Genomic DNA, 15,529 nt, shown 5'->3' with positions numbered 1-15,529 from the left:
GGAGTTCTCTGTGCATCAAGAAACTTAATTAAAAATAACAAATGTTGTAATATTTTGTAGACATGTATATAAATAAATACCACAAATTTCAATTGTGATTTTATGTATTTTTGCAACTGTTAAAAAATAAATAGTGCAATCATTAGTGGTAACACAAATAGGACTGTGGCTTTTTGAAATGTGTTCCTACATCTATCACAAAAGCTGCCACCTTGGAAAACTAGGGAAACATTTGCTGTTTTTTACTGTCTGACCATCAGCAATGGAAGGGGAAAAAATCCACTATTTTTTTAGTGTCAGGTTTTCAAGAAATCATAGCCAGTTTAATTACAGTAAAACATCTTCAGCATGTGAACTTGCTTCACCCTCTCAGGGTGAAGACTGAGCACGAAGCATACGTCACGTATACCAATATTTGTACGTTTGTGAAAAAGCTAAAAATTAGCTCAGATTACATGAACAGCCCTTAAAACACAGTTACAGGTTTAAATTTTTACATGTTACATTTTTAAAGTAAACATTACCAAAAGTTAGTTAATTTATGAAAAAGAAAGTAATAAATCACAGCTGAATTTTAAAAAATAAAAGAAAAAATGAAGAAAAACCACATCATGACATGGGAAAAATCTATTTGGTTTGCATCATTGAGTATCTTAAAAGACTACTCAATGAAACCAGCTTTGTAACATACTATTTCATGGTCAAGAATGCTTTTTATTAGATGTGTATATGTGATGAATGATACAAACAGGTACTTAGGTAGTCAGACTCCCAAGAAGTATGAGTATTTTCAAAGTGCGTTACTGACCAAAACAATGCTTTGTGAGCTATAATTTAAGAACTAAAAGATAGTGAAGAATGACCTCTGCATATTCCAACAAAGAATCACTAGTTCAGATTTTCACCTGGCTTTAAAATACTAAGCTTTGGAAAAACCACAAAAGTTTTATTTTAACCCCATGTTTACAAAAAAAGTGATTCATACATGAAAACTGGGTTTTCACCGGGTTTAATACATTAAAATGACATAATCCAATCCTACTCATGCATCACTTTCAGAAACACAGTGCAACTGGAAATATTTTTGCCATCACAGTGGACATTTCTAAAAAGCAAATGCCTGTGGGTGTTCCTGAGCCTTCAAAATAATAATAATAATAATAATAGTAAAAAGAAAAGTAACAGACACCACAGTTCTCTAAGAATGGCTGTGTTCTGCACATCGTGGAAAGATAATAAAAATAGCCTTCTAGAGTTTCAATATGCCTCGTAACATGGATTTCATCTCCCTCAGTTTGCTCTTGCTGACTTCTTAGATCACTTGATTAGAAGCCTGTTTTCATTGCTTCTTTACTAATTGCTGTTGGTACTTTGTAGGCTACACCTTTTAAACTTCTGTAAAGAACATTACAAGCTATTTCATGTAATTTAATTTTGTGCTGAATATTCTTCAAAGAATTTTATAAATAATACAATATTGTAAATGAGTCTTCAAATTCTCTTGTTGTTATACCATATTGTTGCTTTCTCCAACTTTATCTACAAACTGTAAGGAAAAGAAAAGCAGATAATTAAAGAGAGTCTACAGCATTATATAACACTATATCAACATTTTAAATCTTCATTAAATAAATCCAGCTTTACAAGAAAATTTGTGGAAATTTAAAGTATGATCGACAATGATTAATCCAGTATTACTCACCACCATTTTCTGACACATAAAGATATATATTTTTTCAAAGTTGTTTTTGTATGACATGTTGTACATATGAATTAAGGGTGCAACATGAAAAATGCAACACAATGAATAAAAAAAATTGTATAAAATGATGTTAACACTGCTAGCTTAACAAAACAAAACAAAAACAAAAAAACAAAATTGAAATGTCAGCCACTCATGCATTAATGAACCCAATAAGATATTTCAACTGACCATTATTGTGGATCTCTTCGGGGCCTATGTCGTCTTTGAACAAACAGATTTAACTCCATTAAGTTCAATAATTAACAACAGCTATTGACTAAAAATACTTTAAATGTGTATTCTGGACTTCAGACTGAAAGTGGCAATGGCATTACAAACAGATTTAATGATGCAAAAATTTATAATTATTAAATATAAACTTTAACACACATTATGTAAATGGTTATTTACTTTGGTTACTCCACCCCAAATAAAAAGTAGTTTGGCTTTCTTCAGCATTCCAGATGGTAAAGATTGAAACAAAGTATGTAATTAGTGGAGATACTAAAAGTTATATCACCCCAGTGCTTATAATCTTATCAAATTCTAGCAATCATCTATTTCTTTCACTTCACACTTCATAGTTGTATTTAAATATTTATTATAACTAAGTACTAATGGCAGGAAGCATTATTCTGTCAGGTGTCCATTTATGCAAATATTGCAGAATTCTTAAATTAAGGACACAAATATTGAGTACAACTCTTTAAGAAATTTCAGTAAATTCAAAAGTCATTCTAAATATAAACATTATTACTATATGAGTTTGAAGATAAATGCAAATGAAATCAGGATATACCCCTATAAGCCTAGGTTTCAACATTTTGTATTATTACAGGTAGTAATCAACACACCAAAGCTAAAACTTGCTTGGAAAGTACTCATGAATTTGCTAGAATTTTAAAGTAAATTTCAGAGCCAAAAAAGTACAACATTCTCTCTCTAAAGGAAAGATTCCAATTCTAAAATTAACCCATGGATAGAAATGTGATTAGGCTTATAGTGGTATTTATTTTCCTGTGGACAAGCCATCCTTTAGCTCTTTGAGAATTCAATCAATGCTATGGACTTTCTCTTTAGAAACACCTATAAAAAAATATGTACATGACTTTAGGAAACTGATAGACTTCCCAAGACAAAACCAGAACTTGAGATTCCTAAAATTTGCTTTAATGCCCATTTGTCCTGGTTGTTCAGGATAGACTTGGAACTATGAAATTTCTCCAAAGGAGGTTATGAAGAAGGTTAGGCAATAGAGTTACTTCTGACATGGATCATATCCAGAGCCAAAAGGATTGTTCCTAACGCAGATCAACTCCAGATTCTTTTAGGATTTAAGGATCTCATTTAGTTTTAAAATTTATGGAGGCTGACTAAAAAACAGTTATCCAGAACTGTCTTGAGATAGACCAAATTCCCTCAGGGCAACAAAAGATCATCCTTCATTTATTTTTTATTTTATTTTATGTGGTGCTGGGGATACAGGGCCTTGTGTACACTAGGCAAGTGCTTTATTACTAGGTTACACCCCCAGTGCATTCATTTAGCAAAAATGTTTTGAGTTTCTATTATATGCCAGCTGTTAGCTGGGCATTGGAATAGAAGAATGATTAAAAATAAAACTCATCTCTGTCCCTGAAGACAAGCCTTTCTCTTGACAATCAAAACAAAGATAATGCTATGATAGAGGCGTGCACAGGGATGCTACAGAATCAAACCCCATGCCAGCAACAGCATGTCAGGAAAGATTTTTCTAAGGAAGAAATAAGAAGTTGAATCCTATAAGGCCTTCTGAGCCCCACTAATAGGTGGGATGACTTAGTATCAAACATTTACTGAAAGAACCTTAAATAAAGGGAAGAAAATTCTCTTGTCAATTTTTAAAATGTTTTCTTTAATCTTTACTTCTTATTTGATTTGACTCCTTTATTTTATCAAGATGAAAGTCAAGGTCTACCAGGGGAAAAAGACATGACAAGATTGTTCAAACTTTGGACAGGGCTGGGAAAAGAATCTTGTCAACTGATTTCCAGTGTAAGAGTCCTTTATCTAACTTTCTTAATCCATTCAAATTGGTATTACAATCTGAGAAATAAAATAAGTGCTAGACATAATGGTTTCTTTTTTATGTAATTGCTTCTAAAATTAGAGATTATATAAAAGTCAATGGAAAAAACCTTGAACTCTCAAAGAGAAAGGAAGCATAGCATTATCAATCTGAGTAACACTAAAAAATAGAGAATAGTAAAAATGGACACGGTGAAACAAAACTAGGTTTTACAGGCTTAGCAATGTTTATTTTCTGGTAAACTTGGTAACCAAGATTTATGTGATATAGTCATTTATATCATAATGAAAAACTTATCAATTAATCATGTACCAATTACTCAAATTTCTAAAGGTAAGAAGCATCAAAATGTATTCATTTTGGTGGTCTAAAAACACATTGCTAAATACATGATTACTTACTGATCTAATTCCAGGTAAATTTAAGAGGGATCCAAGCACTGGCACTCTTCTAATAAAGCCAACAACCACAGGAAAGAAGCCCCTGGGAGACACAGAAAAAAGGTTCTTAAAACTTACATATTTCTATTACCAAGATCAAGCATGAATAACTAACTAAAAAGAAATGATGCCATTAAAAATGTGAATGTTTTAGAGAATCATGAATAACTACAAATGTAATGTAAAAACTTTTGACTACTGGTTAAAAACCTAAGAAACAGCATAATGAAGCTTAGCTGTGTTGTACACTCAGATTCTGTATTATCTTGGTTCAACTGCTAAAGATTTCCTCAACCATAGTGAGTTGTACGAGGTAAAACTGATCAAAAGAAAGGAGCTGTAGAGACCATATGTATAGAACCATGAAAATAATAATTGCTATCATTTACTGAATAAATAGTAAGTGCCAACATTTAACGAACAATGACAGACTACCTGTCAGATGGTAATCCTCATATTGTGTCACATTTTTGGGTAGAAATACAAGCCCACAGAAGTTACATAGCTTCTAACTAGTTTAATTCTTGATCAGTTAAACTACCACTGTATAGGAAGAGGGAAATAGTTTATTTAAAAAATGTACAAGGAATAAACTTTCTCTGGGTCCTAAAGTTAGGCATATAGGGATGAAAATATTACAGTGGACAGAATTCAGAAATGAGCAATAATGAATCTGCAACATATATGGACTAAAAGGATTAAACAGAAAGCAGTAGCTTTTAAATTAGAGAAATAGTTCTTTTATTGATGGTGCACTGTACATATTTCAAAGACAATTATAATTGTTTTCTAGCAGTATTAAATCCAAAAGGATCATTTTATTTTGTTTTAAAATAATTTTTAAATATAAAAATGTGTGATTTCAAAGGCTACCATTTAGGATTACAAATATCTGGAGAAAGAATGTCAAAGATCTTTGGCACTATATCTCAAACTAAGAACACCTCAAAATATAAAACCCAACAACAAAAATGCTTCCCTAAACCATGGAGCCAATATATCATTCCAAGTTACCAATGATGCTGACTTCTCATCCTTTATTCATCTCAAAGATCACTTTAGCATTTAACTTTTACTACTAAAATTCCTATTGAATGAAGAAAGTTAATGATTTCCCCCCATGGTCCTTAATTAAGGTACTCATCTTCTGCTGGAACATAATCTGCTATGATGAACTGCTCTTCCTTACCCTCTCCTTTCTTGGCCACTATGATCCTTACTTCTAGTTCTTCTCTGATCTTTTCCAGTGTTTCTTTCTCTTCCCTAAAATGTCAAGGGGTTCTAAGATTCCAATACTATCATTCTATACTCTGTGCTGTATCAAGAGCCTCTTAACTAGCTTCTCAGTCTTCTCTTTTCAATACATGATTTATCCTGAGGTTAGAACAATTTTTCTAGAACACATACCAGGCTGTATCCATTTATGCTTAAAAATCTTTGTACCCCTCTCTTCCCCAAATACTTGTCCCTAGCACAAATTTGGTAAGAGAATAAAGTAACAAGTCATTCAAAGAAAGTTTGCAACCTGACCCCAAACTTCCTTTTCCCCCTCATTGCCAACCATTTTCTTCCATTTATCACATGTTCTTTTTCTGCCAGACGATTATTTTTAGAACAAGCTGTGACTTTCAAGACCCTGTCTGCTACTTCTCTCAGTCAACTGCCCTTCATTTTCTCATTTATGGGATGAATTCTAACTCATTCTTTAAGGTACAGTTTATTTGTTAATATTTCTTACCTCTGCTTGGATTAATTCCTTAATTATACATGCATATATATATATAAAATAATATTATGACTATATATATAATATTATGACTATATCTCCCTCGTATCTTTATGGTCTTCTTTCCATATTAGAAATGAGAGATTTCCTAAAGCAGGTTTGGACCTTAAGTTGTTTTTATGGCTCTTGTAATAAAGTGCCCAGTAGACAAAAGACAAAGGATATGCATTGTTTAAACAAATAATTAATGCCAACCTTAATAAAGGTATTTTCTCACATACATGCTTTTGTTGATTTACTTGCTAACTGCCATTTGTAAAATATTCATTGATCCAAATCGCCCATAGTTCCTTTGGTACAGGATTTGCTAATATGAATATGCACTAATAAACAAATTACAGTTAAGTGGACTGTCACTTAAACTATGAAGTATCAGTTTTTATATGTTAAAATTCTAGATGTGTCTATCTAGCTATCACTGTTTATTTAGTTGATAAAAATATCAAACATAAAGATATTGTTTTAAAATGACACTAAAATGAATCTTACTGCATTGAAAGTAATTTACAAGATAATTTATACTTATTTAGGCAATCATGTACATTTGGTAAGCATTTTTATAGTTGGTCGATCTAAAACCAAAATAAAAGATTCAACCTAAACCACAATTCATTAAAGGAAATGATCATATTACTGACACTGATATATGTACCTGAGATTTTAAAATAATTATCTGATATGCCAGTTTATTGAAAGAGAAAATAAAATCATTGCCTTACCTGAACAAGAGAAAGAATCCATAAATTTCGAAGATCATGCCTATCAAAGGCCAACCAATAAGGACTACAAATACACCACCTAGGAAAAATCCTGTAGCTTTCATTTTATGTTTTTGGAAGAAGAATCTGAATGTTCTTTCTAAACCAATTACAAAAGCCAAGCCAGCCACAAATAAAACCTAGAAGAGAAGAAAATGCAACACAGGAAAAGTAGTTAACCAAGCATAAATTTAGGTCAATGCTAAATATAATAAAAAGAAGGACATTTGACTTTTAACATGGGCAACTGGCCAAGAGAACAACCAAGAAAGAAAACCAAGGAGTGGGTTTAAGCATGTTAAAATTGTAGCTGTATTCCACTCATCTCATTCCTTTTCTATTTGATTAAAAGGAGAAAAAGAGAAACAAACAAAGATGTTACAAAGGGGCATCTGTGTTTACAGTAGTTTCCTTAGTGTGGCTGGATGAGGATAGCTTAGTGGAGTGATAAGCTGGCAAGGCTCAGACAGAGAAGCTGCCTATAGACATGTCACTCAAAGGTATTCCTCCTGGTTCCAAAATATTCACATGGGCCAAAAGAGTTTCTATGGATGGGAGAAATATTGACATGACTAGAACACAGTAGAACAGAACACACAATGCAAAGCTAGGAAGGATATTCCAGTTTTATTACTTCTAAAATATCTGCTTGGCATCAGAAATAAAAATACAACCAGGTTTTTAAAAATATACATATATTTTGTATGTTCTGTTCATGAACAAGTAGTGGTGATCTATTAAGAGCCTTCCTTTTCCTGTGTTTTATTTTGAAATACTTCCCTTTCCCATTGTTCTTCATTAGTGAAAACTACTTCACACAGATGTATATTAAGCCTAACAGTTCAGCTTCATATTCTTGCGTACAAATGCTGTTTATATTATCATTTATTAAAGGACCAATTATGGTGTCCTTTAAATGTACTTCAAAAGAAATGTAATCATTATTCAGTAACTTTATTGCCTTCTTAGGAGGGTTATTACTTCTGGAGCTCTTATACAACCCCCACACGTGGACAGTGCACTACACATTCCAAATAGCACATAACCTTTCTAAGCAAGTCAATTAATAACACAGTGGTATATTTTAAAAGGTTATTTAAAATCTGTTTATTTCATGCAGCTCAATCAAATGTAAAGCCTCAGATGTTTATAGTCAAAACATTTTAATACATTTACTAAGACTATCAAGGCATCTATTTTGAATGGCCATTTAAAGACAACCTTTACTTAATTTGGTGTAACTTAACAAAACAGTTTTGGAATTAGAACACCTCATTAAGTGTTCATCTTTTATTTAAACAGAAAGCTGACAGGTTGCATTCCTGATGGAAATACAGTATATAATAGTAATTACACAGGAATAAATTATATCTCCCAAATCTGACAGCAGGTAATAATTCATTTATAGTTAAAAATTCTTTATGAATTTAGTTAAAATATATTCCAAAACTCACATTTCCAATAGCCAGTAGTGCTTTGTCAAAAAAGAGAATCATTCCAAAGAACAGGAAAAACACTCCAAATCCTGTTAATCCCATTCCAATTTCTGCAATAAAAGTTATATGGTTAAGGGTAGAGAAAAATTAAAGTCACATTAATATCCCTGTAAACTAAACAAGAATAATTTTCTACTTTTTCTTTTGGTTAATATAAAGAAATCGCTGTCCAATATTGCAGGTTAACTTCATAATGACATTCATTCAGATCTCAAACAAATTAAACTGACATCAGCAAATTACCTCAGAATTTAAAACTATGAATGGGAATGCCTAATCCTCATGTAAGGAGACAGAATTTCTTACACCCATAATAGAAAAGATAAATCAGATGTTAAATCTTTGATTGTATTTTTTCTCTCTCAAAACCTCTCTGGCATTAGACATAAACATAAAGATTTCCTTTATTTATTGCTTTTCATATTCTATAATTATTACTTATATGTACAATATCTGTACTTCTTAAAATTAATTCCTTCCTCCACCTATTATAAATGTTATAGTAGGTCAACACAATCTACTTCATTCAATTATACGTTGCTTCTCACGGTGACAACAAGAAATATTTTGAGATTATGGTAGCTGTTGTTTCAAAAAGTTAATTTTCAGAAGGTCAGGCATTACTTTTCACTTTTTGTTAAGACATGGTCTATGTTACCCAGGTTGATCTGAACTCCATGGGCTCCAGTGCTCTGCCTGCTTTGCCTTCCATGTAGCCAGGATTACAGGTGTGTGCCATGCCTAGCTCACTTTCAACTTCTTGATGGCTTATTATGAATTTATCATCTATCAATTTATCTGTACTACGAATCCATTCATCTATTTAAGTTTAGAGTCCTAAAATCAACTCTCCAAAATTTCAAATACTGTTTAACCTAATATTAGTATTCTAAATTTTTACTTTATCATTAAACAACAAAGATCAACTATTAAGAGGCCAGGAACTGTTTCACATACTGATTATACAATAGTGGACAAAGTATAAGGTTTGACATCTAGGTTCATCTTGCATATAAAATTAGTAGTTTTATTTAGTTTATATTCTTAGGTGTTATCTTTTTAGTTTGAAAGGTCTTAACTTTCTAAGGTGACAGACACACTCTTCTGTTTAAGCTACAAAACACAATCTACTAAGCTACCTCCTTGATCATTTTAGTTTGGTTTTTAGAGAAAACAGCCATTATTTTATCTAAAAGCACTATCAGCATACAGACAATGAGTCAGAGGAGAAGCTGTTTTTGGAAACACAATATTAAATATACTCTTAATGATTTCTTTTTTAAAAAAAATATTTATTTTTTAGTTTTTGGTGGACACAATATCTTTATTTTATTTTTACATGGTGCTGAGAATCAAACCCAGTGCCTCACATATGCTAGGTGGACGCACTACCACTCCACATCCCCAGCCCACTCTTAGTGATTTCTAATCTGTTACTTAACCTTTTTGCCTCAGCTCCAGAAAACTAAAATCTAGGTCACAGTTACTTCAAAAATTCTTAAGCCACATAAAATGTTCTGATAATTGGAAAATTTATATCAACTTTATCTTTTTCTTTATTTCTGACCTCCTAAATTTCCTGATAGCTATTATCTTCTCTTCTAGCCACCTTTTGCTCCCAATGTCAGTCTGAAAGAATTCAGGTACCTGCCTATAAATACAGAAAAGTTTAAATGCATTCCACCAGTATAAAATTTCAATAAAAAATTGAGGCTAATATTTCATGCTTAAATATCTTAAATGAATTAACAAAAATAACTATTTAGATATTAGATAAAATTTCCTATAGGAAAATATGGGTAAAAGAGCAAGTAAAATTCCATCGTACAACTATTTAGTAGCTGGCATTTAATTATTACAGCTGTTATTAAATGACTAATTTCTATCTTTTCACAAATTATCTTAATGATTACATAAACATTTTAAGATTCTGGCTCATCAGAAAGGAAATGATATAGAAATATACTATGTATTGAGAATTTACCATAAATTAGGCACTATATGGTTTTTTACACAGCTTATATAAATTAATCATCCCAACACTACTAGAATGTAGAGATAATGAAATCATGTTAGAGACAGAGGAAACTGAAATTCAGAAAGGTGACTTAAGTTGCCTAAAGTCACACTTTTGGTTAAATGTTTTAGCCAGGTCTATCTGAACTCAAAGCCCATATGATTAACTATTATTAACTATTATAAATACTTCTACCCACAGGATGGATGGGAGTATGTGTGTGTGTGTGTGTGTGTGTGTGTGTGTGTGTGTGTATGTATATTCTCAGTTTAAATACATTTGGTAAAATGAAACTCAAGGATATTGGAGTACACTGAACTTCGGGAAAAACACACTTAGGTGATTAAAATTTGATATTACTTTATACACTAGATCTATTAAAAACTGACTGCAGTGAAACAGGACCACATCTGATAAATGGCTTATTGGTTAAGAGTTGTTTATACAGTATATGGTGATTCCTTTAATAAAATTGTGAGGTAAACAGTGCAATGGTCCCTTGTTTCATATGGACAACCAAGGACTCAGAGAGATTAAATGATTTGTCCTGGAACATACAATCAGCAGAAATATCTGTGTGTGATACTGGTATGGAGTCAACTTAGAATGCAAGTCTGGTCTTCTTACTTTCTAGCCCATGGTCCTACAACTACAACACAGGAACCAAAACATTCCTACTGCTTTATTCAGTATAAGTCAGAAGGGAACAGCTGTTTGTAACACCTTAGCCAAAACTAGCCCTGGCATGATGTTCCCAAGTATTGTCAGATCTACATAGGCCCAAAGACTCAAAATGGTCTCATTACCCTTTCTCATTTCCAGAATTCCTTTCCTCCCCATCATTACCCATTCAGAAGCCCTGTAAGGCTATTAAAAGCCCTACATAGAGCTGCCTTATTTCTACTAGAATAATAGTAAAATAAATTTATCTTCCTTTTGTATTGTATCTTCATACTCCTACCCTCAAATTAAAAAAAAAAAAAGTTAACAGATTAATGAAAGCAAACTAAAAAGTGAATTTATTTAACATTAAAAAACCTATTATGGAAATTTTATAAGGAACAATATGTGTAATCCAATGGCAATCACTGCTAGCATTTTAGAACTTATTCATAATTGATTAAAAGCAGCACTGTCTTACTATACTCTTAAAAAAAGTCACAAAAATAATTCAACTGGATATCAATTGAATATCATGATAGAATTTTATGCAATGTGAGAAGATGAAGTGACAAATTAGATACAACATGAACTGGCTCTATCTCATCTTCCTTAATAAATCTTTTTGTTTTTATGGAGTGGAGAGAGTGCTATTATAGAATCCCCTAAGACAATCATGAATTGCTATTTTTATTCTACTCTGATTAGTGTTTGGTCACCCTCTCCTAGAATTGAAATCCCAGAATAATTCTGGCAAATCACTTGAATGATGGCCAATCTTTTGCAGTTAAACACAAACACAATTTGAAACTAATTATTTTATGTTTCAATCTATTCTCTCACCTAAAACATCTGGTAAGTTAAAAAAAGAGTAAAATTACATCTTTCTCACAAATATAATGAAGTCTGATAAAACCCCTTGTTTTGGTGTTTGGAAAGGTAGACTAGGCACTCATTCCTATAATAAATCTTCAATAGAAGAGAATCTCTATGCATAGGATAAGTCATATTTTAATATATACATATATATTACAGACTCAGATCATTCTAGGACCTCAAAGGTTTTTTTTAGATGCTAGTGGAGTACACTGAAAAGAACAAAAAGTTTTTGAGCCATCAGAACTAGGATCAAGTCTTATTTCTGCTATTTTTCTTATGAATTTCTTTTGTGCCTCAATTAATTTATGAAGGGGCATGCTTCTCTCTGCTTTAATGGCTCATATAAGAATTAACATGATTTATACACATGATAAATCGGAAGAAAATATAAAATTATAGTAGATCTAAAGGTCTACACTTACATATTTTCTCTTTTCTCATCAGAGTGGAGTGAGGCTGATGGAACAAAATGTACCAAAATTGGTAAGTTTCCTGGGCCAGAGCAAGTGGCCCCAAGGTCCAGACCCCAGGTCCAGTTTGTACTGGGAAAAAAAGAGCCTGACTGGGGTGGCAGTGTGCGGAGAAGACTTTAAAAGATCTGTTAAGTTCAAGTCTGCCATGACTTGAATCTAAACCTTAAGACTCCATTTTGAAATATAGCATTTTAAATGAAGTTCTACTTTAACTTCAGAGGATTGTTAATTCTTATAATTTTGAAAATTTGAGTAAGCGTACTCCCCAAAACGGAAGGCATGGAAGACAAAAGAAAATGTGCAAAAAGAGACTATCATGATCATTAAAAGGTAAGGAAGCAAAGAGTTTAAGCAGTTTGTAAATAAAAAATAAATTATTAAGATTCACAAGAAGGAATAGAAAATTGGAAATGTTATCTTTCAAGAAAAGGAAACATGGAACCATACAGATGACGTGGGCTTGGAGAATTCTGGCAAGCAGAAAGTGATGCCAAAATAGTAAAACAAGTCATAAAGCATACTATACAATACTAACGAAAGAAATGTTTTTTAACTGAACATAATGTGGTTTTTTAATGCTGCTGAAACTTTGGCAGGCAGAAAAGTGAAATTATAAGGGATTTTTGGAAGGCAGCTTCCAGTGGTGGCGAAAGGAAAATATTCAAAATATTTAAGCACGATTTCAAAAACAACCCACAGCAGGTGACATTTAAAATACCACCTCCCCAAAATTAACCAGCCAGTGACTTGTAAAGGACTCCAAGTATTTCATGTGCAGAACCGACCCCACTGCGCGGGTCGCGCACCAAACTTTCTCTCGTGGCGGTCCGGCGGAACAAAGAGCCCATCTCACCCGGGTGAGGAGAGCAGCGCGACCCCGTCGCGAGACACTCTCAAGTAAAGCTCCCCTTCCCCAGCTTGAGCGCTCCACCCAGCCCCATCGGCTCTTCTCCCAGGCCAGGTCGGCTACTGCAAGTCCAGCCCCGGTCCGCTCCAGTCAGTCCTCAGGTCCCGGCAGCCCTTTCCCAATCTCGCAGGCCACCGCCCCAACGCAGAGCTTCATTCATTGACCCAGCCTGAGCGACCCACGGGCGAAACGAGCCCGAGCGAGGGGTGAGCGGGGATCGAGGCGGGGACCCCGGGGACAGGCGCTTACTCTGGGTGTCCGTTAAGGAGATCATGGTTGCAGTGGTGAGGGCAGCGGAGGCAGCACCTCAGAATGCCCAGGGTGGAAAGCTGAGTAGGGAGAAAAGAAGCCGGGGAGCAGCCCAGGAGAGCCGCCACGTCTTCCGGAAACACGCAGCCACCCACACCTCAACTTCAAGACAGCTTTCCATTGGCTAAACCTGCACACAAAATCAACCAATAACCCGTGGTCTTGTTCCATGATGCGCATGCTGGCCACGCCCCTTGCTCAATTAGAGAAGGTTATTATTTGCGATTGGTTGAATGTGCCGACCCGGAAGGGTGGATTCTCCCGGCTGGGTGGCGGGAAGATTTTATTGCAGAGCAGGACCTACAGGTGGGTAACGGTTTCCAGGCCCTAGCTGTTTGGGCTTGGGGACCCGGGTGTAGAAGGCGGCTTCTCTCACCCTCATGGACAGAGGTTGTGGGGTAACTCCTGTTAAAGCTTTGAAGGGACAAGAGGACGCTCCTTTGATCATTTTCTTAAGAGGGCGAACCAATCCATCCAGGATCACTTCCTTCCATTCACACTGTAGCGGAGGAGAAATCAGGGCGTTAATGACTGTCCTGCTTTCCTTCAGCTCAGGCTTTTGAGTGGCAAGTTCGCTTATGGACCATTTTTGTTTTTGTTTTTTCTTAATCTCTCCAGACTTTCACTCAGGAAGCTTTGCTCTCCAAACCCCTTTACTAACAGCCATCATTTATTTTGAAATTACACTAAGGACGCTTCTTCTACCCTCTGCTTCACAGTGACATAAGAGAGGGAATTATCAGTACCTGATGGCTGCGAGTTGCAGGTGAAGTGTAGTGGAGGGATGTTTATCTGGTTTAGACTGTTGGACCTCAGCGGCATTTCCTTCAAATATTGATGACGGTTGTCACTGCGTAAAAACTTTCCTGTGGATGCCTAGTCGACTTCTGACTGGAAGACTTGCTGTATCTTATTAATTTTTGAATTCATTTTATGTTGAGATATTTTGCTATCAAATCACGTTATTTGGGGAAGGATCAGTCTTAATAGCATAATCAAAGGAGTCATTTAAAACAGTAGGGAAAAACTGGATATAGATCCTACCCTTTCAAAAGGGTAGATGTAGATAGTTTGCTAGGCGATGTGGATGTAAAGGTGAAGAGACTCAAACCCTGCTCAGCTAGAGGACCTTATAGTTTATGGGTGGAATGTCCTATTTCCAGGAGGAAGTGAAGAGATAGTTACGTAAATAATTGGAAGTCCTTGGCTATCACCATTTCTTAACTGTCTTTCAATGATGTGCCCATTCCATATTTTTAGCATGTAAACCCTTGCATGTCTTTCCAGCCTTTTGGTGGCTTCAGAATTCTACGTAGAAAGAATTGTTCTATATAGGAAATAGTCTTAGTAAGGCTAGGATGCTGCTGAAGCTATCTTTGGAGAGCACTAACATAGTTTTAGAAAATGTTAATTGTCATATGAGAGAGTTGGGGGAGGTTTTCATAGGATTATGGGGAATTTAAAATTCCTTCTCTCAAACTTTATTTTCCACTCGTTCATATATGTATGCTTAGATTTTAGTCATTAAAACAACACAAACCATGTTTTCTCCCCATCACTAACCTGTCCTATTTTCTCCTGAAATCTAACCCAATAGAATAGAATACCAATTTCTCCTTTAATATTAATATTAAAATATAAATATAAATTAAATTATATTTTATATAATTTAATTTATATAATAGAATACCAATTTCTCCTTTAATATTAATATTAAAATATAAATATAAATTAAATTATATTTTATATAATTTAATTTATATAATAGAATACCAATTTCTCCTTTAATATTAATATTAAAATATAAATATAAATTAAATTATATTTTATATAATTTAATTTATATAATAGAATACCAATTTCTCCTTTAATATTAATATTAAAATATAAATATAAATTAAATTATATTTTATATAATTTAATTTATATAATAGAATACCAATTTCTCCTTTAATATTAATATTAAAATATAAATATAAATTAAATTATATT

General features: G+C 33.6%; 2 protein-coding genes across 4 annotated transcripts in view; one reads left to right on the top strand and one right to left on the bottom strand.

The window, feature by feature from the left end:
* Positions 1–925: 925 nt before the first annotated feature.
* Golt1b (golgi transport 1B) lies at positions 926–13,651 on the bottom strand. 2 transcript variants are annotated; one of them, XM_048787285.1, is made up of 6 exons: positions 13,478–13,651; positions 8,251–8,342; positions 6,758–6,936; positions 4,214–4,295; positions 1,934–1,966; positions 926–1,546 (listed from the first exon to the last, which is right to left on the bottom strand). In XM_048787285.1, exons 1-5 carry the CDS (start codon positions 13,500–13,502, stop codon positions 1,958–1,960), a joined length of 387 nt encoding a protein of 128 aa, XP_048643242.1. In that variant the 5' UTR covers positions 13,503–13,651; the 3' UTR covers positions 926–1,546; positions 1,934–1,957. The 2 variants fall into 2 exon arrangements, with proteins under 2 accessions (XP_048643242.1, XP_015353709.1); XM_015498223.2 differs by lacking the exon at positions 1,934–1,966.
* An 83-nt stretch (positions 13,652–13,734) lies between these two features.
* Positions 13,735–15,529, top strand: part of Recql (RecQ like helicase) — a 33,297-nt gene continuing 31,502 nt past the window's right edge. Inside the window, exon 1 of one of the 2 annotated variants that reach the window (XM_015498220.2) lies at positions 13,735–13,843. In XM_015498220.2, coding sequence (XP_015353706.1) covers positions 13,771–13,843 — 73 coding nt within the window. In that variant the 5' untranslated portion in view covers positions 13,735–13,770. The remainder of the gene's footprint in view (positions 13,844–15,529) is intronic. The other variant, XM_048787281.1, reaches the window with a different exon arrangement.

Source organism: Marmota marmota, unplaced genomic scaffold (genome assembly GCF_001458135.2).
Source record: "Marmota marmota marmota unplaced genomic scaffold, marMar, whole genome shotgun sequence".
Classification (NCBI taxonomy): Eukaryota; Metazoa; Chordata; class Mammalia; order Rodentia; family Sciuridae; genus Marmota; species Marmota marmota.
Note: the sequence above shows the minus strand (reverse complement) of the source record. Positions and strands in the feature narration are given on the sequence as shown.

Bases quoted from the DNA above. Each gene is read 5' to 3' on its own strand.
- Golt1b (XM_015498223.2), bottom strand. From the start codon at position 13,502: ATGATCTCCTTAACGGACACCCAGA. The intron at 4,296-6,757 runs GTAAGGCAATGA...TGTGTCTCCCAG, and splicing joins GGATTCTTTCTCTTGTTCAG to GGGCTTCTTTCCTGTGGTTG. The intron at 1,547-4,213 runs GTAAGTAATCAT...TTTTCCTTACAG, and splicing joins ATTTACCTGGAATTAGATCA to TTTGTAGATAAAGTTGGAGA.